The sequence below is a fragment of the Rhinichthys klamathensis genome, unplaced genomic scaffold (genome assembly GCF_029890125.1).
Source record: "Rhinichthys klamathensis goyatoka isolate OS25496 unplaced genomic scaffold, OSU_Roscu_1.1 h1tg000266l_1, whole genome shotgun sequence".
Taxonomy (NCBI): domain Eukaryota; kingdom Metazoa; phylum Chordata; class Actinopteri; order Cypriniformes; family Leuciscidae; genus Rhinichthys; species Rhinichthys klamathensis.
The window spans coordinates 1,099,566-1,124,036 of NW_026606787.1; the positions used below are offsets into that span (position 1 = coordinate 1,099,566).

Below are 24,471 nucleotides of genomic sequence, written 5' to 3' on the forward strand. Positions count from 1 at the left end.
GCTAATAATGCTAATTATGCAAATTGCTCAACATATGCAAATTAGCATCCAGCAGTTTCTGTATGCTGGGGACCCATACTTCACATTTCTGCAATAAAACTTTGGTGTACTCAACATTTCCGGGTTCACCTAGTTGGGTACTAGACTATTACATTTTGTGTTGTTCATATTGCCTAATGAAATCAGTAGCAGGATTCTGCAGATCCACAGTGATGATTTTTTTTTTTTTTATCTGTCCTGATGACAGTGCGGGTGTGGCGGCAGGTTCCTCCCACCTGTTGTGCAGCAGTGATGTGCTGCTTCTCTTGGGAGACACGTAAGACCTACCGTGTACTCCTAACAACAGCCATCTGATATTTACAGGAACTATCGTTTTTAATCAACGTCCTATAAAGAGAAATTTACTAACATTGTACAATGACTGCGAATCATGTTCGAAAGCGTCGAAAAGGAGGGTCAACGGAAAGATAACGGTAAGAAATAAAGGTGTATCAAAATATGTGTTAATGTAGGCCTACTTATATATTCATGACTCAGAGCTTCCGTTGTGTAGAAACAGTCCTTTTCATCGTGTGCTGTGATTCTCCAATTTAGATACATTATTAAAAACCGGTAGTTTTGATCCTCTGGAAGATGCAACTCCAAACTGGAGTTGTTACAAACTGATTATTGATCCGGATTTGAGCAGCGGAAGTCAGAAACTGTACCGATATGATGGACAGCACTTCAGCGCACCGGTGGGTATGATTTCAAGGCGAACAACAATAGCATACTAATAACGTTAACATAATGCTTAGTTATCAAACTTAGTGACCTATGTAATTTTTTTAGCATATTTACACAGTCTAGTTGTATTTTTAATTGTACAATTGAAGCTTACTAAATTGTTGTCTGTCAGCATCCTGGATGTTTCCCTGTGGATGTTGTTCGAGATCCCAGAATTACTCGTTTTTGGACAAAATTCAAAGAAACTGATCTCCTGGTCCCCAAATTCAAGGTTGGTATTGGATACAGCATAAAATTAATGCATTATTGTGTAATGTTTTGCCTACAGTAAAAGCAACGTTTTTAAAATGATAATCATTTAACCCTTATTTTCTATTGATACTGACATTCTTTATGTTTTGAATCCAAGAGAAAACGGTTAAAATGTATTAGCCTACTTTTTTATTTATAATTGCTAAACTAACTTGTTGTTTTCCTATTTAACCTGTTTTAAAATATTTAATCTATTTAATTCTTTCTAGTTTTTCTGACCTAATACTAAAAATCCCTATAGGCAGATATTGAACTATTTATCACAAAGTAGAATTGTGATAAAGTATTTTAACATTATGTTTGGGATGAATTTGACCTGAGCAAAAACACTTTATATAAAAATACAGTACAATTCATGTAAATAAACAATGATCAGGAGTTTATCTGATGTTTGTTTTACATTGCCTAGGATTCACAAAATAATGCCATATTATGTAAATAAATCTCATTTTTAGGTTGATGAGCATTATGTTGGAGCGCCGAAGGAGTTGACATTTGCAAGGCTTAATGACAATATTAGAGATGGATTCCTGTCTGAAATGTGTAAACACTTTGGAGAGGTTCAAGATTTGAAAGTTTTATATAATCCGAAAAATAAGAAGCATTTAGGAATAGCAAAGGTCATTTTTGAATCTGTAAAGGCAGCAAATAATGCAGTAAAAAACCTCCACAACACTTCTGTGATGGGAAACAACATTCATTTGGAGTTTGACCCCAAAGGTAAATACATTTTTTCCATCTCTTACTTCTCAATTTTTTTCTTACTACCTTATCAGTTCCAAATAAAGGTTTCCATAAACATGTCTATGCAGACACATTTACTGTATTTGCATGCTTTATATAATTCATGATCTTTATGGTTTTAGGTGTGAAGAGGAACCGATACTTCCAGATGCTTGTTAGTGGTTTATATACACCTTTTACTCTCCCTGTTGGAGAAGAGGCCTGGGGACCCCAGTCACCATCTTTCATCACTGACTCTTTCACTGTGAGTACAAGACCATAGGCATTTTAGACCCCTATTAATCTGTGATAGGCTATCTCATCTTTCAACACCCTTAAAAATGTGTGATTATTTAATCTCTTTTCACATTTGCTGAATCAGGTTATTTCAGCAAAAAATAAATATATATATATATATATATATATATATTTATCTTTAAGGGATGTAAAATAGTTAGCTTAAATCAGGAATCCTCAAATAGCGGACCTCGGTCTGGTTCCGAACCCCGGCTTGGTTCCAACCGGACCGTGATACAAAAACTCTACCACCGTTTTACCATTTCCACAGATTAAAGTGGGCAGCGCATCAAAACAACGGAGCAGTTCACACCACAAGCGCTCATCTAATATTTTTATCTAAAGCCAAACATGTTTCATTCAAGCCCTTTCCGTTCCATGCGCATTACTTCTCTCTCTGGGTTATTTTATCTACAATTTTTTTTTATACTTTCGCTAAAACGCTTCAGAAAATGAGAATGCAGTAAATATAGTTATTTTTATGTCATAAAGTATATGGCTCCGACCGTTTAAACCAGGTTTGTGACAAGATGTTTTTTTTTTATCCACATTTAGCATTAAGCCTATTAATTAGCATGTTAAGAGCATTTTATAATAAACTATGTTATAATTTGGAAAATTATTTGTAGATGGCAAGGAAAGACAACTAAAACTTTGGAATTACTAGTTAACGTTTTGTTTTCTGCTCATAATGAGAGCGTGTTGATTATTATGTACATTGTTTGTTTTTAGTAGATACTTATTTTAAGCAAAATATAAAAATGGTCCAGACTTCAAGAGGAAAACCCTGAACCCACACACAGTATCTTTCCTGTCATATGGTCTGCCAAACATAGGTATCTAAATGTAAAATAATAATAGCCTAATACAACACCTGATCTTGCCTTTTAATATTCATATCCAATTTGGCTTAACCGATGAAATATATATATAATTTTTAATTCTCATTGCTTTGGCTCTTGGGACCCAATATTCTCATATGTGCTATGTGTAGGTTTTGGGATTTTTGTTTTACTTCCTGTCTTGAGTGCCATGTTGTAGTTCCTTGTAGTTTTCCCTGTTGATTAGTCTACCCAGGTGTGTCTCGTTACCTCGTTAACTTTTCCTGTGTATATATACCCCTGTGTTTCAGTCTTGGTTTGACGGTGGTTGTTTTTGCATGTTGTGTGAAGCTGTTGAGTTCCTTCTCTTTTAATTATATTTCATGTTCCTGCTCCTGTTCCTGGTTTTGATCCTGTATTTGGATCATCTGTGTTTTCGTTTTCAATAAATACTGCTGCAACTGGATTCTCACCTCTCTTCGTCCTTGCCTAAACATTACAAATATCCTCATCTTTGATGGCTATTTTGTTTTAGATATTTTTCTTATACAAAGTACTACTGCTTGCCCAGATGTAAATATGGTAGCACTTTATTTTACAGTCCTGTTCCCCATGTACATACTATGTACTTATAGTTATTACAATAACTGGGTATTAACTACTAACCCTGAACCTACGCCTAAACCTAACCATAACCCATGCCGTTACCTTATATTAACCAGTTTCTTAGGTAAGTACACTGTAAGTAAACACAAGTGCACATACATACTGTAAAATAAATTGCCACTGGGAATATATATATATATTTATATAAAATATATAAATAACAATTCTTAAAGTATTGTCCGTACCTCCGCTGGGAAGGAAATATAGAGACCTGACCTCTTGGAACTTTAATTGAATCCCTCTGGCTTAAGTACATTTACTATAGCTGTGTGAAGGGATGGTAGCCTGGTTAAAACCATACCATTCTCCGTTGTAACTGAGTTATGGTCTGGCAAAGCGTCATAGACAAATCATTTCCAGAGGGGCGTCACCAACGGACGTCGCGGATAGACCTAAAACCAATCAGAGCGATGAAGGAGATGACGTATGCAGAGGGGCGGAGAAACAACCGAGTGTTGTTCTTTGCTCGGTTTTTAACAAAAAGGAAACGTTCAAATCGCTTAAAACAGACGCGATAGCTGATAGCGAACGAGTGATGTTCGACGGCGGCATCCATCTTTGTAATGTTGGCTACAAAATCTGCTTCAAAATCCCAGCGCTGTCGTCATCGTGTAAAGCCCGCCCCAACGTTTCTGATTGGTGCCTCGATTTCGACGGATTGGAAATGGGCTGTAATGAGCTCTTTGCCAGACTAACTTTCAGAGCGAATCTAAATTTGCCGGAAGTTGTCTGGGTTTTCCCAGGCTAGAGGGATGGCTTTTTGTTATTATATTATATTATATTATATTATATTATATTATATTATATTATATTATATTATATTATATTATATTATATTATATTATATTATATTATATTATATTGGTTTTAACCTTTAACATTTATGGTTTAAAACTTTGCTGTTACATCAGAACAGACATACAATGGTTAGAGAAGAGATTCTGAAGTATACAGAAAGTGCATTTGCCATTGCAAATTCAGGTTTTTATATTGAAACTTGTCTAAAATTGTTTTAGTTCACTTGTAAATCTCTTTCAATCTTTCAGGAGTGTGAACCACTGAAGAAGCTGTCGTACACACTATCATCATTATCCTCAATATGTAATGGCTCTCCATCATTGGATTGTTCTACACCTTTATCCATGGATACTGCCTACTCCAGCATGCATCAGGACACACCTAATAGCTTCTGGCAGACCCCTCAATACCAAGATACTCCTTGCACGCCTTCTATGACCCACAGTAGACCAGGCACACCATCTCAGTGTGAAAGGACCCCAAATGAGTTTGCGCTGACAACCAGTGCCTTCAATGTCCCTTTTATTCAACAATCCATCCCAAACATTTCACAGCAACAGCCTGTTCATTTGACTCAACCAGTCTCAAATAAACCTAGCATTATTCAAGGTGCTGTGCAAAACTTTTGGATGCTAGGTGGAGCTCCATCGCAAAACAGTAGCTTCTCGAATAGGCAAAGAACTCCAGGACGCAACTATCACATTAGTAACCATGTTCGTGGAGGACACAGGGTCAGACCTCTCGAGAGCAAGTACCAAAATGCATACAACCGTAGGCCACAACATAACTATATACATAGACCTGTATACAGAGGAGGTCACCACCGCTCTGTACCTATGGCCAATCAAGTGCCTTTTAATAAATTTCAGGAAAGTCCAACCACACCATCACATTCAGATAAGCTCACAGTCCAAACCTTTACTGGCTCAGTCAAGGGCCTCAGTGTTAATCACAGATCTGTTTCTGAAGATCCACCATCACTTCCAAATTTAGAAAAAATGCCGCAAAAGGCTATTGGAGTGGATGTTCATCACATTCATTCTGATATGCAGATAAATGCAAATGCTTCAGAAAATATTTTCAATGGAATTGCTTCCCAAGTATCTTGCAAAACTCAAGAGGTTAACCAAACTTATTGTCCACCACAAGCCCAATCTTCTCGCTCATTTACCCCAAAACTGTGTCCTTCCTCTGAAACCACAGAAGATCTTTCAGACCCCATAGTGCAGTGTCCTTCTCCTGAATCTCCTGCTCCAGAATCAAAGCCTGAAAGCCTAGACTCTCGCATCCAGATGCTTCTTAGTGCTGGAAGTCCAGTTCTGCCCCTTTTGAATCAAGATAGTTCAGACTCAGAGACTGCTACTGAAGAGCATGATCTCAGCCGCTCTCCTTCTTGCTCCATTGATGTTGTCCTAAATTGTGACCAAACATCGTCTAGTGCAAATAATACTGGCTCCCATCTCAATTCATACTCTTATCTAAGAGAAAGCCTTGAGGATGCGAGTTTCACTCCACTCTGTGATGTGGCAAAAGATGAACATGAACTTCAATCAATCAAGAAGCCTTTGTCCAAGATATCCTCTAGCACTACTGTAAGTGATTGATAGAACTAGACTGCCATCTACTTTTGTTTGCTGCCTTAGTTCAAATTCTGGAATTGATTTAAAATATAAAAGGAATTCTCAATTCAATTCTGAATGGCAGACAACCCTAAGCACTTACATCAATATGAATCTCTTCCTTAGGTCAACCTAAAAGAAGATGAAGATACTTCAGATCAGCCATCGAGTATACCAGTGATCTGCACTTACAGGAGCTCTTTACCCCCTTCAATTCCTCAAATGCCCCCACACCCAATCCTTATACCACCATCTGCTCACTACCCCTCCCTTGTGCCTCCTAATATGACAACAAAACAGGGTCCTCCTTCTCCTAGGGCTCCATTGTTACCTGGATACACTCTTCCTACTTCTTGTTCATTGTACCCTCCTCCAAATAAGTCCAAGCAAGTCTGTAAATCACCTAACTGGCAGAGTAGTGCAATACCTCTTCCTATCCCTACTAGAATAACACAAGGGCAAACCTCATTCTCACCCCCCTTCCTCACTCCACCTTTCAATTTCATGACTCATCGCCCACCTTACCCTTCCGCTGGGTGTTCATCTACCATGTTAAGGTTCAGACCACCTTGGCCTCCTCCTCCTATGCCCAGGTTTGACCCTTCAGTGCCCCCACCGGGGTACGTCCCTATGAAAACATTGCCCCAAAAGGCCACAGTGGATGGAGTTCTAGCTGTTGTTGCTGCAGAGCTGCGGGCTATCGTAAAGAAAGACATACATCGCAGGATGATTGAGATTGTGGCCTTCAAAGCGTTTGATCAGTGGTGGGATGACAGAGAACATGCAGCTAAGGTCAGATTTGTTTCTTATTTCAACTGTAGTAATGAACTGTGTAGAGTCGATCTATACTTCCATTACCATTTTAATATTACTTTCATATATATCATGTTGTGCGCCCCCAGGTATCTGCCCCATCTGTTAAATCAGGAGGAAATAAAGACATCAAGCTTAAAGCGATGGAGCAATGCCTGAGAATGACTGCTGGGGGAGAAGGCTCTGTATTGGGCACAGGGAAAATAAAGAGTCTGCATGGTGCCATTAAACTACCATCATTTAAGGTACAAATATGGTACTTTATATATATATATAGAAAACATAGAAAAACAGATTTAGTAAGTTTTCTGTAGAGCAGTGCATGCTAAACACTTTGGTATTGCCTGCACTATTATTTTTGGATAAAAAACAACACCTATAATGAAATGGTTTATAATGGAAAAGAGGTAATGTAATGTAATGAATACCGAAGAGGTGGTTCTCAAAATTTTTCACACCAAGGCCCCCCATTGTCCACAAAAACATTCAACAGCCCCATGAATTTTCTAGTGATATGCGGAATTTGTAAAATTATTTTTTACTCAGTTTCTACCCAATGAATTATTTTACAGCTTGGCTACAAAAATTAATATACATTATAACAATTACCATGGAGTTACACAATTTTATTAATTTACCTAACCTTTCCAAATCTAGAAATCATAAGTTTAAAAATAAGGCTACCTTGTTTATCCAGGTTTTTCAAGATCCTGGGAGCCATGCTTCTTCAAAGAAAAAAAGAAAAAAAATGTGTTGGGGTTGTTGGAGGGGTGAATTAAAATAAGAAGTATTTAAAATTTGATTTTTAGTTGTCTTTAGGGATTGCTTTGTCTTATATTATATAATTGTAAGTCTTTTTGAGGCCCCCTCGAAAGTTTGCTGAGGCTGCCTGGTTGAGAATCATTATGTTTTTTCTTTTTCCATTATGCTCAGTTAAAAAGGAAGGACCCATTAGGTCAGGACTCCACTGATGTTAAAAGGATCTGTCCTTCTCCTGGTCTTGAACAAACTGAGGAAGAAGGTCAGTTTGGCATTGGCTTTTTCACATGGAGTTAGAAAACAATTTTTGAGTGTGGAAAAAGGATCTAACTATGGAAATGAATTCACTGACTTTATTTCAATGTGACATATCTTTCAATTGTGAATTTATATCTCACAGTATAAAGTTTAAGTAGATCTTGTACACTGAAAATAATATGGTCAACATTTATTTCATAAAGAGCCAGAGCGGCAAACACCCCTAGATAATGTTGGAGAGGACATGACCAAAAATGCCAGTGAAGAGACCATGGTGAAACGCAGGCATTCCAGGCCTCTGGTGTTAGAAAGTGAGGAGGAAGAAGATGAAGAGGATTCTGAGAAGATGGAGGATACAGAATCTGAGGAAGTTGATGTGTCTGCTCAGGTACTGTTTCACTTATTTGAAATACAGCTGCTTGTATAAAAATAAATATTGATTTTTGAGCAGAAATTGTTATGTTTGATTACACCGTATTTAGGAAAGTTGATAATTGATCCCTGTCATTAATGGACATGTTTAATGGTGTCTATTGTGTTTTTCAGGAGGGTGATGAGATGAAAGCTGATGAACTACATAAAGATAAGAAGAATGATGCCTGTGTAATAGAGGATGAAGATTACTCAGATTCAGGTTTTCATTTATATCTGTTAATTATTATATAAAATAATTACTTTAATTATATATTATATATAATAATGTATATAATATAATATTTAATTTACATTCAAATATAAAACCCTACCGCTGAAAAGTTTGAGGCAGTACATTAAAAAAATAAAGAAATGAATGCTTTTTTATTCAGCAAGGATGCTTTATAATGTTACATAAGAATTATATTTCAAATAAATGTTGATCTGTTGAACTTTCTATTCATCAAAGAATAAAAAAAAAACTTAATTCCACAAAAATATTAAGCAGCACAACTATTTTCAACATTATAATAATAAGAAATGTTTCTTGAGCCGCAAATCGGCATATTAGAATGATTTCTGAAGGATCATGTGACACTGAAGACTGGAGTAATGATGCTGAAAACTCAGCTTTTCCATCACAGGATTAATAAACTACATACTTTACATAGTTTACGTATTAAATAAATATTAAAATAAATTGCATATTCAAATATATTAAAGTAGAAAACAGTTAGTTTAAATTGTAATAGTATTTCTGTTTTTACTGTATTTTTCATCAAATAAATGCAGCCTTGACAAGCTTAAGATACTTCTTTCAAAAATATTATACATTTTTACTGACCCCAAACTTTCGTACGGTAGTGTGTGTATATATATATATATAATATTTAACCATTTTAAAATAATTATATTTTCTATATCTTGTATGACAACTTTTTTATAGTCCTCTTTTTATCCTCCAGATACCATCAGCCATACAAGTTCAAACTCGTCTGCTTCTAAAAGCCAAGGATACGACTCCTTAGTCTCTCCCAGAACTGTCTCTGACTCGTCAGCTTTTCCTCCATCTGTTATTGACTCCTCAGCTTCCCCTAGATCTGTCTTTGACTCCTCAGACGACAGAAGCGACGACTCCTCAGACAGTCTTTCTTCTGGGGAGGAAGATCAGTTGGATGGTGAAAGATCTTTTCCTGAAACTCCACATGAGGACAGGAGAATAGAAGAAGAGATATGGATTTCTTCAGATGAGGATAATAAGGAAAACCAAGAGATGATTCACAATCCATTTTACTCGTCTTTCACAGACTGGGAAGAAGATCTCGGCCCCCCTGTGACCCCTTCTGCTCCAGATTCAGTTGAAAGTGCTGTGGACCATGACTTGTTTGGTTAGTTCATTGATTTTCTGTTTTCACATAAAGCACAAATCAACCTCCTTCCAAAATGAAAACAAAACCATCATGCATAACAGAGACATACTTTTTTTTTATCTGTAGATTGTTAATTTTTAGAGATTATAGGTCATAGCTTAATTATAGTTTGAACTGGACATTTAGTAATATAATAAAACCACTAGTCTTAGAGTGGATATTTTTTTGAAGTTTACATTACATAGAAGTTTACATTACATATGTAGATGTTTCTGAGAATTCTTAATTTCTTGTAGTTACTGTATGTCAGAGAAAGTTTTCTGACCTCAGTTGGTGTAGCAGAACATTTAAGAAATGTCTATATCATAAGTGTTGATGCAATTTGTAATTCATGTCATTTGAAATGTAATTTCTGCTCTTACAGATTTGAATCCAAGGAGTGCAGAAGATCCAGAAGAGGAACTGAGCGTAAGAGTGTACATGCAAGGTCTGAAACTATCTGAGCCTCTCAGATACACCTTACAGGACCCAGTTAAACACTGTTTAACAAACAAATTTAAGCTCCCAGACCCAGTGATATTCTTCTCAGAGCAGGAGTCAGAGCTGCCGAGCCCACCGTCTCCTACATACAGAGGACTGTCAGGTAAGGTGCACTGATCGCTGATCACTGATCACCAATCCATCACACAATTACAACACTTTTTCAATTTCAATTATTTACAAAACACATTTTTCAATAGCAACTTTACAGAAAATATCTAAACACATATGTAAATGTTTTTTTTTAAAAAGTGAACACATCAATTTGACAACAACTTGCCTGGTTTAACGTTTGAAAATGAAATTAAGACGTAGAAATTTGTTTTGTAATTTTGCAGTTAAAGCTCCAGTCCGTAACTTTTTTAAGTTAAAAATAATCCAAAATAATTATATTAAAAAAAAACTTATTCTGCCAGTGGTCAAAACTATCTGCTTGCCATAGCTAGATTCAAAACGGTTAGCTTGTAATAATGATTTTAATTCCAGTGGTACTGGTGGGTTTCCGCGGGAAATTCGAGCATGTCTTTGCGTCATGACGTCACACCGGTACACATAAAGAAGGAGTTTCGGCTAGCCGGCTATACTGCGTGTGACGAGATGTTTAGATGTATTGGCTTTTCTCGCAGCACTTTACATAATTAAACTTATGGCATCCAGAAAGATCCAAACAACAATCATCAGTGTCAACTGGAGATTCAGCAGTTATAAAACCCAAAAGACTTCGTACTTCGGATTTAAGGTGGCTAGAGAAAGAGAAAGAAACCGTCTCATGCGAACACAAGGATTTAAACATCGGCGGGGCTTTTGAAAAGTGCGTGAACTCCGTGTTTTGAAGGGGTTCAAAACAGAAGAAGAGACGGCTTTTTTCTGCTGAACAAGTAAGACATTTCAATAGTTCAATCGTGTAACAGTACGTTTTCTTAATTCACACAGTTATGGAGTTTCCTTTGTTGTGCCTTTCTCGTTTTGCTATTATGGAGAATATGAATTCTGAACTACGCAGGTAGCTGCTAACCATAAAACACATTAAATTTAACATTAGTCACGCAATGCTGATGTTGTTAACATGAACAATTTGAGAACAAAGTAGGCTATAATTTGCACGGTTGCTGTAAATCGCGTTGATTAAATCTAACGAAGCTTATCATGTCGAATGCTTTTTCCCCCTTAGTTGGTCAGAACAAAAATGGATTTTACTTACTTGTTCAGAAGACATTTTCTTATGAAAATTCTTATGTTGGTCAAACTTTCAAAAAGTGAATCTGTGATTCTGTATGCCAGTATCCACACAGCGCGGTGACTGACAGCAGCACTCGCCTCAAAGCACTGTGTTCATCCGCGCTGTTTCATGCCGATTTACAACCCACGTAAAGATAATAATTCCGCGAATCACTGCAGTTACAGATTTCGAACAGAGAGATGGCGACAAAGAGGAAAAGTTCCGGACTGCAGCTTTAAAGTAAAATAATTGTTTTTATTAAATACTCGATTTCTTATTTTATAGTACAACAGGTACAATATTACAATATATTTCTTATTTTATTTAATATATTATTATTTAATAATAATCACAATAAAAATCACAATTATTATAATAATAATAATTATTATTATTATATTTTACTGAATTGGTCAAAAACAGTGGAGATGTGCCCTATGCAAACTCAAGTAGAGGGATTTAAATTACTTTATGGTTACTGAAAAAGGTTTGTTAGTTCTTTCTCAAATGTGAACACGCAAATAAAATAAAAAAAGCCCTAAAAGTGTGGTTCACAAAAAAAAAAAAAAAAAAAAAAAAAACTGAAAGCAATTTTTTCAGGAAATGAAAAAACTGTGAAAAAACTAAGACACTCTTCTCCTCTCCTCAAATGCATAAAAACATTAGCCTTTATATACAGAATATATAGTGTTTCTTGAGTAAAAATGCTGTACTTATTCAAAGAACCAGTTCATTATTTACCCTTGCGTTGTAAACAAGCAGAGACGGTCCAAAATATGTGCAGCACTAGAGGCTGGGTAGAGTTATGAGGGTTGACCGACAGTTTGAGGATCTAATGGAGTTACGAGGATTAGTCACAAACTCTTTTTAATACTTTTCATTGGTTAAATATTTGCATAACCCACAGACAGATGTAAAAGGTGACCAATAGTAATGATGTATGGGTTGGACAAAATACGAAGATATGAGGTTTCCACCCAACAGCGACGATTTGCATATTTGGAATATCATACTAATCAAATAAATAATCACCAGATCAAGTAGTTGTTAGTTCCAGAATTCATGGATCGTTCTGCTTTCAGATGATTTGGAGACACAATATTCTACAGATTCAGAGGACCAGAGAGTCATTACAGAAACACTGGAGGATTCTGAGAACCTTAGACCCATCACACCTACTGGATCTTTGTCCGACAGTGACCCTGAAATGGAGCTTGGGCGTAGATTTTCTCCTCCTGCAGTTGAGGAGTTGGAGCTGCCACACACACCTGGTGGATGTCTGGAAATGGAGGAGGCTGAGGGTCATATTCTACATCAAGGACCTCCAACACCATTACCACCTCCTCCCTCTCCCACAGGCATCCAACTTCCCTCCTCGCCCCTTTTCCACTGTCCTCCTCTCTCTTTCTTATACCCAGCGTATGAGGAAACTCCAAAAACACCAGGCTGCTTCAATGGTCCTGCCCACGTTTATCACTCTGAGGGAATAACACCAGCGGGATTACTGCAAGAGGCTTTACAAAGAATGGGAAGCCCCTCTAACTCCATTCTGTCTCCATGTGCTGACAGCATGATCCCGAGGACTCCAGGGAGAGACATGTCTCCATCTCCACCTGTTCTAAACCACGGAGAGAGAAACGTTCAGCATAGAGAGCTGTGGGCTAGTGGACTCCATCATTACAACTCTGGTTTTGCACAGTCAGATGCGCAAACTAACAATTTTAGTATAGATAATGGGCATGAACCTCATAACCGCCATATCCCCTCACGTCAAACAGAGTGTTTGGACTCGGCGCGCTTGAAAAGGCGGCGAGCACGGCTTAAAATGAGGAAACGAATGATTGAATTACAAAGGAGAAGACAATGCCCAAATATAAATACTCATTCGTCCTTACAAGTGAACAATGTGACAACAAACTCTTCTTCAAATCAGGTTTTGGGGCATTTGGAGTGTGTCTCAGATACCAGGACAGAACAAACACTACCAGAAGCTCACAGACAGAAGCGTTTGCTAGAAGACAAACGTAAACTAAATGAGAATCAAAGGGTTCAGGAGTCATGTTTATGGAGAAATTGGAGAGAATCATCATCCAGGCGTCACCTCATCTTCTCTCCACGCTCTGAGAGAAGAGAGAAGTTGGTCGTCCATGCTGTGTGGACTAAAGGGGTGAATGAGGAGGAGATAAGGCACCTGAAGGCCACCTATGAGAGGCTTGTGGTGGAGGATAAAGAATGTGATTGGTTGAGCAGAACACGATGGATCCCACATCCTCATATCCTTAAACACATAATACACATGTAAACAAGTCATAGTTAAAATTCTTGATAATGTAATTTGTATCCAGTGGATTGTGTCATGCAACATTGTGTCAAATTTATTTTCCAAATGCTCTGTTGTTTGTTCTTTGACTCTGCTGCACCAACCAGCACTCCTGACGACGGGCCAAGAAGATGGCTGGATGGGATCAGGAATCACATGACAGGTTGTGCACGTAGTGAGGGATATTACTTCATCAGCAAGAGGGAAAAGCTGCGATATCTCTGTGATGAGTTTGTTGTAGATACTCAGGTGAGAAAGAAACAGTGTTTAGTTTATTTTTAACTAAAACTAAAATCATTCAAACTTGTTTAAGTTTTTGAAATATAATAAAGATATAATAAAAAATGAAATATTAGAGGAAAACGATAAATTAAAGCTTTATAAAAAACAAAAATTAACAGTAAATGACACAATTAAACTGAAAAAAATCGAAAAATTAATAAATACTATAATAGCAAATAAATTACAAAAATAACACTGGAAAGAACAACATTTATTTGACTGCTAACATTTATGACGGTTGCTATTCAACTGTAAACATGTTTAAAGACTTCATTCCTGTCTGATGTGTTTCTCTGTGTGCTTTTGCATGTAGTGATTTAAAGGTGCAATAATTAATTTGTTTCACTACAAAAGGTTTTACTTCGAGGGATATATAACTTTGGTTTATATAGGGATATAACAGAGTTTTACTTTGAGGTATTAAATGAAGACTCAATAATATCAATGACCTAGAAAAAGCTGTTTTATTCTACCATGGCCAGCATGTAGAGACATAACCAGGTGTGTTGTGCAATTTGACAAAGTTAGTCAAAAGCTTCATGCATCCACACCAGTGGGTGCAGTATAAAATTAAAGTAATTTAGAGCAATTTGAGAATTATGTTCTGATATATGCAGGGAAAGAGTGTGCCAGCTCAGATTCCACCTTCATCCAGATCAGGCTCAGAACTCAGAGCGGAACAGCGTCGTCTGTTGTCCTCATTCAGCTGTGACAGTGACCTCCTCAAATTCAACCAGCTCAAGGTGAGGCCAGCTGTCCCAACAACAGCATAACACAGCATATGATATGCTAGAGCCACCAGAAACACAAAAACATTAAAGGTCTGTCCACACTAAGGGTGTTATAACTATAACAATTGTGGAAGCTTGTTTCCACCACTAAATAAAACAATTTAAAGATAATTGCAACCTTTTTCTCAAAATTGCAAGATGTAAACTTGCAATTCTGAATGTTTTCTCTGAATAAAGTGATATAAACTCACAATTGCAAGTTATAAAGTCAGAATTGCAAGAAATAAAATCAGAATTGCATGATAAAAACTCACAACTGCAAATTATAAAGTCAGAATTGTGATATAAACTTGCAAAACATGTCTATATCTCGGACTTTATAACTCGCAATTCCGACTTCTTTCCTAACATTTTGTGAAATATAAACTAGCAATTGTTAGCAAAAGTTATAAAGTCCAATTCTGAGGGAAAAAAAGTGACTTTTGTCTAAAGTGAAAAATTCAGATATCACAATTCACAATTACCTTTTTTCTTTTTTTTTTTCTTTTTCTGTGGCGGAAACAAAATTCCATATACAATAATTATAAAGTTTTAATAATCGTTCTAATTCAATGTGGATACGGTAGTCCACACCACAACTACCGGTATACCAAAAATGACACAGAGTAATGATACTTTAATGTAATTTTGCTTCTCATGTAAATGTTTATATTTGTACTGGAAAACAAGGCAAAAATACATAGAAAGACAGTTATTTTTTTTTTGCTGTGCCGAACGATATTGTGCATTGGTGTGGACATTAATATGGTTATACTTTTATAGTTATCGTTTTTGGTGTGAATGGGCCTTAAGAGTCCACAACAGACCAGTTTTGCATTTTTCAGTATGGTCCACATGGAGCACAAATATATTTCCCTCTTTACAGTTCCGTAAGAAGAAGCTGCGTTTTGGCAAGAGTCGTATTCATGACTGGGGGCTGTTTGCAGAGGAACCTATTGCTGCAGATGAAATGATAATTGAATATGTAGGCCAGAGCATTCGGCAGGTGAGATTTCAGCAGTCATTTCTGAGTATAAACTTCAGTGATGGCCTTTTTCAAGCTGTAAATTGATGATCACAAATGTATTTGTATATTATTATCATATCCCAAATCCTGTCTGTAGGAGATAGCGGACATGCGTGAAAGGCGCTATGAAAACGAGGGTATTGGAAGCAGCTATCTTTTCCGGGTAGACCAGGACACAATAATTGATGCAACCAAGTGCGGTAACATGGCAAGATTCATCAATCACAGTTGCAATGTACGACCAGAAACACTTTTAAGTCATTCATTCATAATACATTGTCAATATGCATAAGAATTGTTTCCTTTTGTTGTTTAGTGATTGCTATGAATTTAATTAATTTCCATTTTTAACATTTTGTGCTTACTGGTTTCATTTATGTGTTTTTCATTCCATAGCCGAACTGCTATGCCAAAATCATCGCTGTAGAAGCTCAGAAGAAGATAGTCATCTACTCTCGGCAACCTATTGGTGTAAATGAAGAGATCACTTACGATTACAAATTCCCTATTGAGGATGAGAAGATCCCCTGCCTGTGTGCTGCAGAGAACTGTAGAGGAACCCTTAACTAGACAAGGACTATTCTCACAATTTCAAAGTATTAGCAGTAAACAAGTTTCAGACTGTACATGAACTTATTCTTTAAGAACAAACCTCTGTATTTAAAATACATTTATTTCATACTAAGTATACTACAAATCCATTCATATATTCACTGACATATTGCTTGAGACTTACTGATATGAATAATATAATTCAACTTTATTTGGAGTACTTCTTTATTGCACAATGCACATTTCTTAATATTAAGTCTAAAATGTGTTTTAACATCACTATTAGTGATAGTATGATCCCTGTATAATATCAGTCTTTAAATGCAAGATATTTAAAGTGCACCTAAAGTATCAAATATACAATCAAATATACTTAAGTATATCTTTAGTTGGACCTCAGCACTATTTCTGGATAACTAAAGTGCATTAAGTACAAAATTAGTTGTTCCAATTTAGCAGACTTAAAGTATACCAATTTAGTACACTAAAAGTATAATTGCAGGGTATTTATATTAAGTGCATAAATATGTAAATGTATTTGTAGTATACTTAGCATAAAATAAATGTATTTTAAATACATTTTAGTATATTTATTTTAAACTAGGGCAGTCTTTTAGGAATACGGATTTTTAAATATTCTCAAGGACATAACATATTCCTGACTGTCGCAGACATTTTTCACAGGAGCAAATGACAGTTTAACATGAAAATACACAAGCAGTTAATGTTATCTCCAGAAACTCAGATTTTATATTCTGCATGTGTAGATTTGTAAAATGTGCAGAGCAACAGGCCATCACTGGTTAAATTTAGTTTTCATCATGGTTATTGTTGGAAGGTTTGAATTGGATTCAAGTTAAATATGCTTTCATGAGTTTTATTGTGAAATATAAATTAAAAACGTGTATTTTTCCAAATAAATGTTTTTATTTTCTGCCTACTATCGAACTTTATAGACTTATGTGTAAAGCAAAAATGATATGTTTTTGAATTCATTTCACTACTTTTAGTTTTTGTTTTGTGCTTCAAAAATGGGTGCCTCAGTTAGTCGGCTATCCGCTGAACAGTGCTTAGCTTTGTAAAACCTTTACATCGTATTTTTTAGTCTTTGACTATTTTTGACGCCAGGAAAAATGTTAATGGAGAATGCGGGCATTGATCCTGCTACCTCTCGCTCCCCGTTGAAGACACATCCGTCTAAAACAGACAATTTCAATCAAAATGGAAAGGAAAACGACATTATTATCGAATAAATATATTTTTTGTCGTATACTGATTTTATTTATGTTATATGATTTTTTTTTTTTTTTTTTTACGTAAATTACTGCGTCCTTGCAGCGGCGTTATTTCAACAACGTGTTGGCCATAAAGTTTTAGCCTAGTGTGCTTGTTTTCCAAGGAGGCAGAGTCTGTTAAGAATTCGAGACGAAAAATAAGACATGAAACAAAGAAAAATCAAGGTAGGCTATTTTCATAAAAAGGATTTTTTTTATTGCGCTTCATTTCCAATCAAGCTGTAATTTTGTCAAATTATGCATCAATGAAGTGATGCATAAAATGCCATCAATGAAATTAGCCTTGGCAAGACGAAGTACATTTCATTCCACTAGGCCATCATTTATTTCCACCACAGTATGCTGGTAAACACAAAACATAACTTGAGACGCAGATCATGTGGTGATACTGTGGTGGGAATGTTCATGTTTCCGTTTCTTTTCTAAAAGTCCACAGGGTCAAAAGTGACTGTTTGCAATTGTAAATAAACACGTGGTACATAGCCTACAGAGGTGTAAAGTCCAGGGGTCCGAAAGTAAAAGTCCTGCCATGTGTTTATTCCACCCATGAACTCAGCCTGCTGATTTTACTAATTAGTTTTATCTCCTGGCTGAAAAATTATGCTAATTAGCAAATCCAGGTGATTGGAACAAAAATACTGAGGAGGACTTTTACTTTCTGAACCTGGACTTTACACCTCTGTAATATAATGGCCCATACTTGAAAACCATCAACAATATGACAAAGCAAATCGTCAGCAAGTGTCATGTGCGAATTTCAATGTGTACACCATGCATTTACTATGAATAGCCTATTCAGAGTTTCTCGGATGTGCCATTGGGTGTAAGGATGGTGAGGTTTCCTCTGGCATTCTGGTCAGCTTCAATAGCCTCAAACAAAGATTTGAAATTTCCAGCACCAAAACCCTGAAAAAGTAGAGGATTTTCTGTTATTAATGCACTACCATATATCTACACATTTAGGAGACATTTCCGAACAATAGATTTGATCAATTCATTGCAAATATAAATATGAATGTATATGTTCTGAAACGATTTCTGAAATATTTGCTATATTCTGAGATTTATAATAACAGTCTTACTTGATGGTTGTGTCTCTGGATGACCTCTAGAAACACGGTGGGTCTGTCCTGTACTGGTTTCGTGAAGATCTGGAGCAAGTAGCCATTGTCGTCATAATCCACCAAGATTTTAAGTTCCTGTATAAACAATGCCACGTTATTTTCACATTCTGCTTTAGACCTGTTAAAGAAATTCAGGTGGCCAATAACTCTTTGCTGCATTTCCTTCAACCAAAAGAACATATTTAAAATTTAAACTCTGCATTGTTTCACTTTTCTGATAGTAAGCTGATAAACACTTTGATTATTGTATTGTACCTCCAGTATGCTCATGTCCTCAACAATTTTGACTTTGGAAAGCTTCAGATTCTCCTTGAGCTGCTGGTAGTAAGTGTCAGGCACTGACATGAACTCCATACCACGTTCCTTTAGGTTACGGATCTGAAAACATATCCTTGTCAATGCAATATACCATATACCTAAAGTAAACTTTTTCAGCTTTCACAAAGAACAATTCCAACCCTTTTCACTCTACACATGTATTTTATCTCTGTATCGATGTTGTAAAACCCTTGGATGAAAAGCTTTTACTCACTGCTGTAATGATGTCAGAGGTGTTCATGGCAATGTGTTGAATCCCTGGGCCACCATAGTACTCCACATACTCCTAAAAGGAGAAAAGATAGTCAAATGAATGGATGGATAGATGAAAGTACAGTAGATGTCATGTCTGTAATACGTGCCTGGATCTGGGACTTGCGCTTTCCCATGGCTGGTTCATTGATGGGCATTTTCACAGTTTCTTCATAGTTGGCCACCACTATGGAGCGCAGCGCACTGTATTCAGTCTGTAACTGCTTGTCGTCTACAGACCAGAATCTGTGGAACAGCAGGTTCCTCTGATACCTTCATACAAATGCATACAGGTCAGTTTAACACAGTGATCCTGATGTGAAAAGCATGGGCAAAAAAAAAAAAAAAAAAAAATGCAAGTCACAATTTATGATCAGCCAAATGATTATACATACTTTTGGAGAAGTCATTAATATATATATATATATATATATATTTTTATAAACCTCAGCCTGTATTTTCCTTTTTTCTTTCAGATAGGCCTATTTGTGGGATGCATTTTCTTCCTTTAGAAACAAATGCATATTCATAAAAAAAAATAAAAAAATTGATATTTTTATTTGTCAAATATTTTGTTTTATAACGAATCTACTGCATCTTCACAGATTTTCTTAGTATTTTTGTCTTGTTTTTTCATTACAAATATCAACAACAACAAAAACATCTTAAATCAAAATACATTTAATTGAGATGGAAAATGACTTAAAATATAAAGTCTTGTTTTCTTAAAAATGTATTCAATTTTTTAAAAAGAGTTTATGGTTTAAAAAAGCAACAAAAAAAATACAAATTTCCATTTTGAATTTAGTCTTTTTCTTTCCCCATTGACATAATTTTTTATTTTGTTTTAAGCATAAACTATTTTTAGTATCTTAAAGGGATACTCCAGCCAAAAATGAAAATTCTGTCATCATTTACTCACCCTCAAGTTGTTGCAAACCTATATGAGTTTATTTCTTCTGATGAACACAAGGGAAGATATTTTGAAGAACGATTGGAACTTTGGCATTGACTTCCATAGTATTTTTTTTTTCTACTATGGAAGTCAATGGTGCCAAACAACTGTTTGGTTCCAATCGTTCTTCAAAATATCTTCCTTTGTGTTCAGCAGACGAAAGAAACTCATATAGGTTTGCAACAACTTGAGGGTGAGTAAATGATGACAGAATTTTCATTTTTGGGTGGAGTATCCCTTTAAGTCATTTTGCCTCTCAAGTAAATCTATCTTCATTTAAGAATGTTTAAATGTTTGCACCGGAAATCAATAAAAAAAAATTAAAAATAAAATTTTTGTGCAGTGTTTTAACAAGAGCTGGACATGATGGGATGGGGTCTGGTTTAGATAATTCTTCTATTCCCACCCCTCAACACCCTCTTTTCCCCCTCCCCGCTGTGTCTAACTGTCTCCAGATGGTGTCTCAGATCCTTTAAAGTAATTTCGCTGAGTCATACTTACTAAGGAGTTTTCTTGCATAATATTCAGTCGTCCACTACCACAGACTGAAATGCAACCACCCCATCTGCTGTCTCTGTCTGTTCTCTCTGAGTCTCTTCTGATCTTTCCTTTCTGTCTTTACTCCATGCTCACCATGGAGACACACTGCTGATCACTGGGGAAGGGCTCTCGTTGTATTCTGACTGGATGCGACGGATAGGGAGTTTCCCCCCAAAGACTTGCGATGTTCTAAGCAAGTATCTCATGTGACTTCTTTTGTGCTTTTCAGTCTTGACAACATTGGCACAGAGGTTTGATGCTGTCTTGCCTGTTCACAATTACGCAGCTGAAATAAGTTCAACAATGTGTTTAGAAAAGTTTTATACCACTCTACTATTGGCACCATCTCATTGTCTGCCTGATTTCCAACCACATGGTCAATGAAGTCCAGCTTCCCGCTTGGCCTGTGAAAGAACAATCACGTTAAGAGACAAAGAAAAGGACATTCATATAACAATCCATCCATGCATGATCAGAGATATGGACCTCTTATATAAGAAGACAAGGACACATAAACGCACTCACAGTTTTGGCCCCCCAAAAAAAGAGAAAAACTCACAGTTTTGCCAAGAAAGGGTCACAGAACAGAGGAGCATGGAATCCTGGGAGGAAGAGCCCATTATATCCTGCCCTCTCTATAAGTGTATGAGTGGTGTCACCATACTAAAACAATAAGAGGAATCAGAGCGGAAGTGGGACAGAAAGATTTAAATGTATATGCACACACACTACAGTCGGTAGGATTTTTAAAAATGTTTTTGAAAGAAGTCTCGTATGCTCAACAAGGCTGAATTTATTCAATCAAATATACAGTAAAACAAGAATATTGTAAAATATTACAATTTAAAATGATCCTTCAGAAATCATTATAATATGCTGATTCAGTGCTCAATAATTGTATTCTTTTTTTATTATTATCAATGTTGAAAACAGCAGTGCTGCTTAATAGTTTTGTGGAAATCGTTACGCTTTTTTCAGGATTCTTTGATGAATAGAAAGTTCAAAGGAATAGGATTTATTTTGAAATATAAATCATTTGTAAAATTATAAATGTCTTTACTGTAACTTTTGGCCAATTTAATGCATCCTTGCTCAATAAAAGTATTAATTTATTTTTGAAACTTATATAAACACATGAGATTATACATACTGTCTGAAGTACTGCCAGCTTCACAGTGCCAAACTTATCCTCCGCAACATGAGACTCTTTAACGATAATGGCACCTCGTTCTCTTGCTTTCTGCAAGAAAAAATTAATAAACCAATAGGTGATTACTGCAAATTATGAAAAAAAGAAGAAATTGCAGCCTTGAAATTGTAATATTTAAATATTGGATATTTAAATCATTTCACCAAAAATTTAAATATTTGTTGAATAACTCATACATTTTTTTGAAAATTGCTTAACTTATTTTCATGAGTTAAAGCAATGTAAAAACATATAATTTTTTTACAGTGAGCATTTACCTCTACCAGGAAGTCACAGTTCTCTACAGTGAAAGCTACATCTTTAACACCATCTCCATGTTTCACCAGGTGATCTCCTATCTCTGTTCAAAGAAAAGGACAGATTATACAATACGGAATGTGGTTTTAAAGATAATCAAATACCAAAAATGACAATACTCATTTATCAGTCTTACCTTTATTACCAGGATTCAAGGCAGAGGTGAAGACATAAACAATCTGGGTATAGAAAACATTGATCAGCGAACACTTCTATGTGGCCTTTTTAAATTCTGACCAAAGCAGATCAAACTGGCCAGGCTTCACAATGCATAAGGAATGAAGAGGATGGACACAAGCTGACTCTCACCTTCCCCTGTTTCACCGCATGAGACACAACATCACGACTGCCTGTCTCCAGCCCACGATACGCCAAGGGCTCAAACCCCAGTTTATTACAGTAATAAGATGCTGCCTGAGAGGAAAACAGACAAAATGACAAGATGGGGAGATCTGAACAAATTCATCACAGCAACTAAAGTTAACAGAATATGGGTAATAAAAGGATATCAGCTATCTGAATTTAAAATAAACTGTTCATCTATATCTATATCGGTATATATACATTTTGAACATTCATATAGGCTACATGAAACAAACTATTCACTGAATCTTCCCAGTGAAACTACATCTTTTGTTTTTGTTTTTTAACATGTGTAGTATGATAATGGCTCCATCTACTGGGGAAATCACAGACATGCCCAAAAAGTCTCAATATGGAAGAAATTAGTGAGTGAAGGATGGGGGTTTCTGCCTCTGCAAGCTTGTTGCCTCCACCCCTGAAAAGAGCCAATAGCATCTCCCTACTGGACACCTCCTCTAATATTCAGAAACAAACTCTACAAACTTAAAGTGTTAAAGAATCACCTGTTTGGCATTTCCAACCCAGAAAGTGATGTGGTCGAAGCAGACAAACCTGCCCTGCTCGTGCTGTTGACATATAAAAACAGAAACGACAGTGATGTACTAACCTTCTATTCTATAAGCAGAATTAATCTAGAGTCTGAAGATTAAGGTATAATGATGTAGCCTACAAGTAAAATCAGAGTCAGAACAAAGTTCAGCATGCAGTGGGCAGTAAAATATCAGTACATTAGAAGAAAGGGGACACATTTCTTAAAGTATAATGTTCTTACATGCATGCATATATAATGCTATCATACCTTTTCACCTTTGTCAGTGTAGGTTGTCTGTAGAGAAAGAAATGAGAAATTTAGGCTTGTTTGAATTGTTTGGTCAGTTAGCAAATCAAATGCATCAAAATCTTAAAATGTCTTAAAAATCAAGTGTTTTACCATCTTTTAGTGGTTCTTGCAGACACCTTCTTCTTGGGTCAGTGGCAGAAATGAGGTGGTGAGTACAGATGCTGCAGATGTGAATTTGTAGTGCTGTGTGTGAGACTCCGCCCATAGAGGACGAGAGCGGCACTGCATGATGCTCTGCTGTCGAAATAAGCTACTATTTTACTAGACAGATTGATATACTATTATAATATATAATATAACATACTTTGTAATAAAACTAGTTTCATATATAATTATTATGGCTTTAAAACTACCTGCAGTCTATGAAACAAGTCAAATGTAAACATCTAACTCTAAAATAGGTACAGAACCAGTCAAGTGTACAACAGAATAATCGATCTTTGGATATCTGTCCGTTTTAAAAAGACATGCTGCGGTTTTGAGCGAGGTTGTGTTTTTTTTGTAATGTCTCCATGCAAAAGAGGAGGAACACGGTCCTTCAACCCTATTGGCTGTTGAGTTGCGCTTGTAGTTTTCAGTATGGCTATGTGAAACGATTTAGTTCAGCAGTCATGAAGATTGATGCATGTTTTTCTCTCTGAGGTAGAATTATAAAAGTTAGTTTAAACTTACTATTAATTCCCATTTTTAAAATGTGCATTCGTAGCCTAACAGTAAAAAAAAAAAAAAAAAAAAAAAAAAAAGATTTACCATTAAGTTATTATAAATTGTTTAAAACAATTAATTTATAGTTACTCTTGTTAGTTAAATTTCAGTATGGAAACAATTAATGTAGGCCTAAATGATTTTAAAGAACTGCATTGTCATACTGACACCAAAAATTCTAACTCCTCTCTGCCTCTGCCATTCCCCTTCTAAAATACTTCATGATGGTAAACATAACGTTTAGTGTAACAGCCCCCACTCCCCCCTTTTAAATAGCAAAATGCT

At 36.0% G+C, this 24,471-nt stretch overlaps 2 protein-coding genes across 2 annotated transcripts; one reads left to right on the top strand and one right to left on the bottom strand.

Moving 5' to 3' along the window:
* Positions 1-269: 269 nt before the first annotated feature.
* On the top strand, positions 270-17,225 carry setd1bb (SET domain containing 1B, histone lysine methyltransferase b). The gene is made up of 19 exons (XM_056267949.1): positions 270-473; positions 595-737; positions 899-997; positions 1,494-1,758; positions 1,905-2,026; positions 4,592-5,935; positions 6,089-6,754; positions 6,865-7,020; positions 7,709-7,796; positions 7,996-8,180; positions 8,339-8,426; positions 9,172-9,594; positions 10,001-10,219; positions 12,418-13,608; positions 13,756-13,904; positions 14,555-14,680; positions 15,594-15,713; positions 15,832-15,969; positions 16,131-17,225. Exons 1-19 carry the CDS (start codon positions 431-433, stop codon positions 16,302-16,304), a joined length of 5,739 nt encoding a protein of 1,912 aa, XP_056123924.1. The 5' UTR covers positions 270-430; the 3' UTR covers positions 16,305-17,225.
* Positions 17,226-18,304: 1,079 nt separating this feature from the next.
* On the bottom strand, positions 18,305-23,650 carry hpdb (4-hydroxyphenylpyruvate dioxygenase b). The gene is made up of 14 exons (XM_056267950.1): positions 23,572-23,650; positions 23,440-23,466; positions 23,144-23,206; positions 22,587-22,691; positions 22,414-22,456; positions 22,238-22,320; positions 21,921-22,010; positions 21,330-21,433; positions 21,097-21,174; positions 19,386-19,548; positions 19,238-19,309; positions 18,961-19,083; positions 18,664-18,780; positions 18,305-18,487 (listed from the first exon to the last, which is right to left on the bottom strand). Exons 1-14 carry the CDS (start codon positions 23,572-23,574, stop codon positions 18,377-18,379), a joined length of 1,182 nt encoding a protein of 393 aa, XP_056123925.1. The 5' UTR covers positions 23,575-23,650; the 3' UTR covers positions 18,305-18,376.
* Positions 23,651-24,471: the final 821 nt, after the last annotated feature.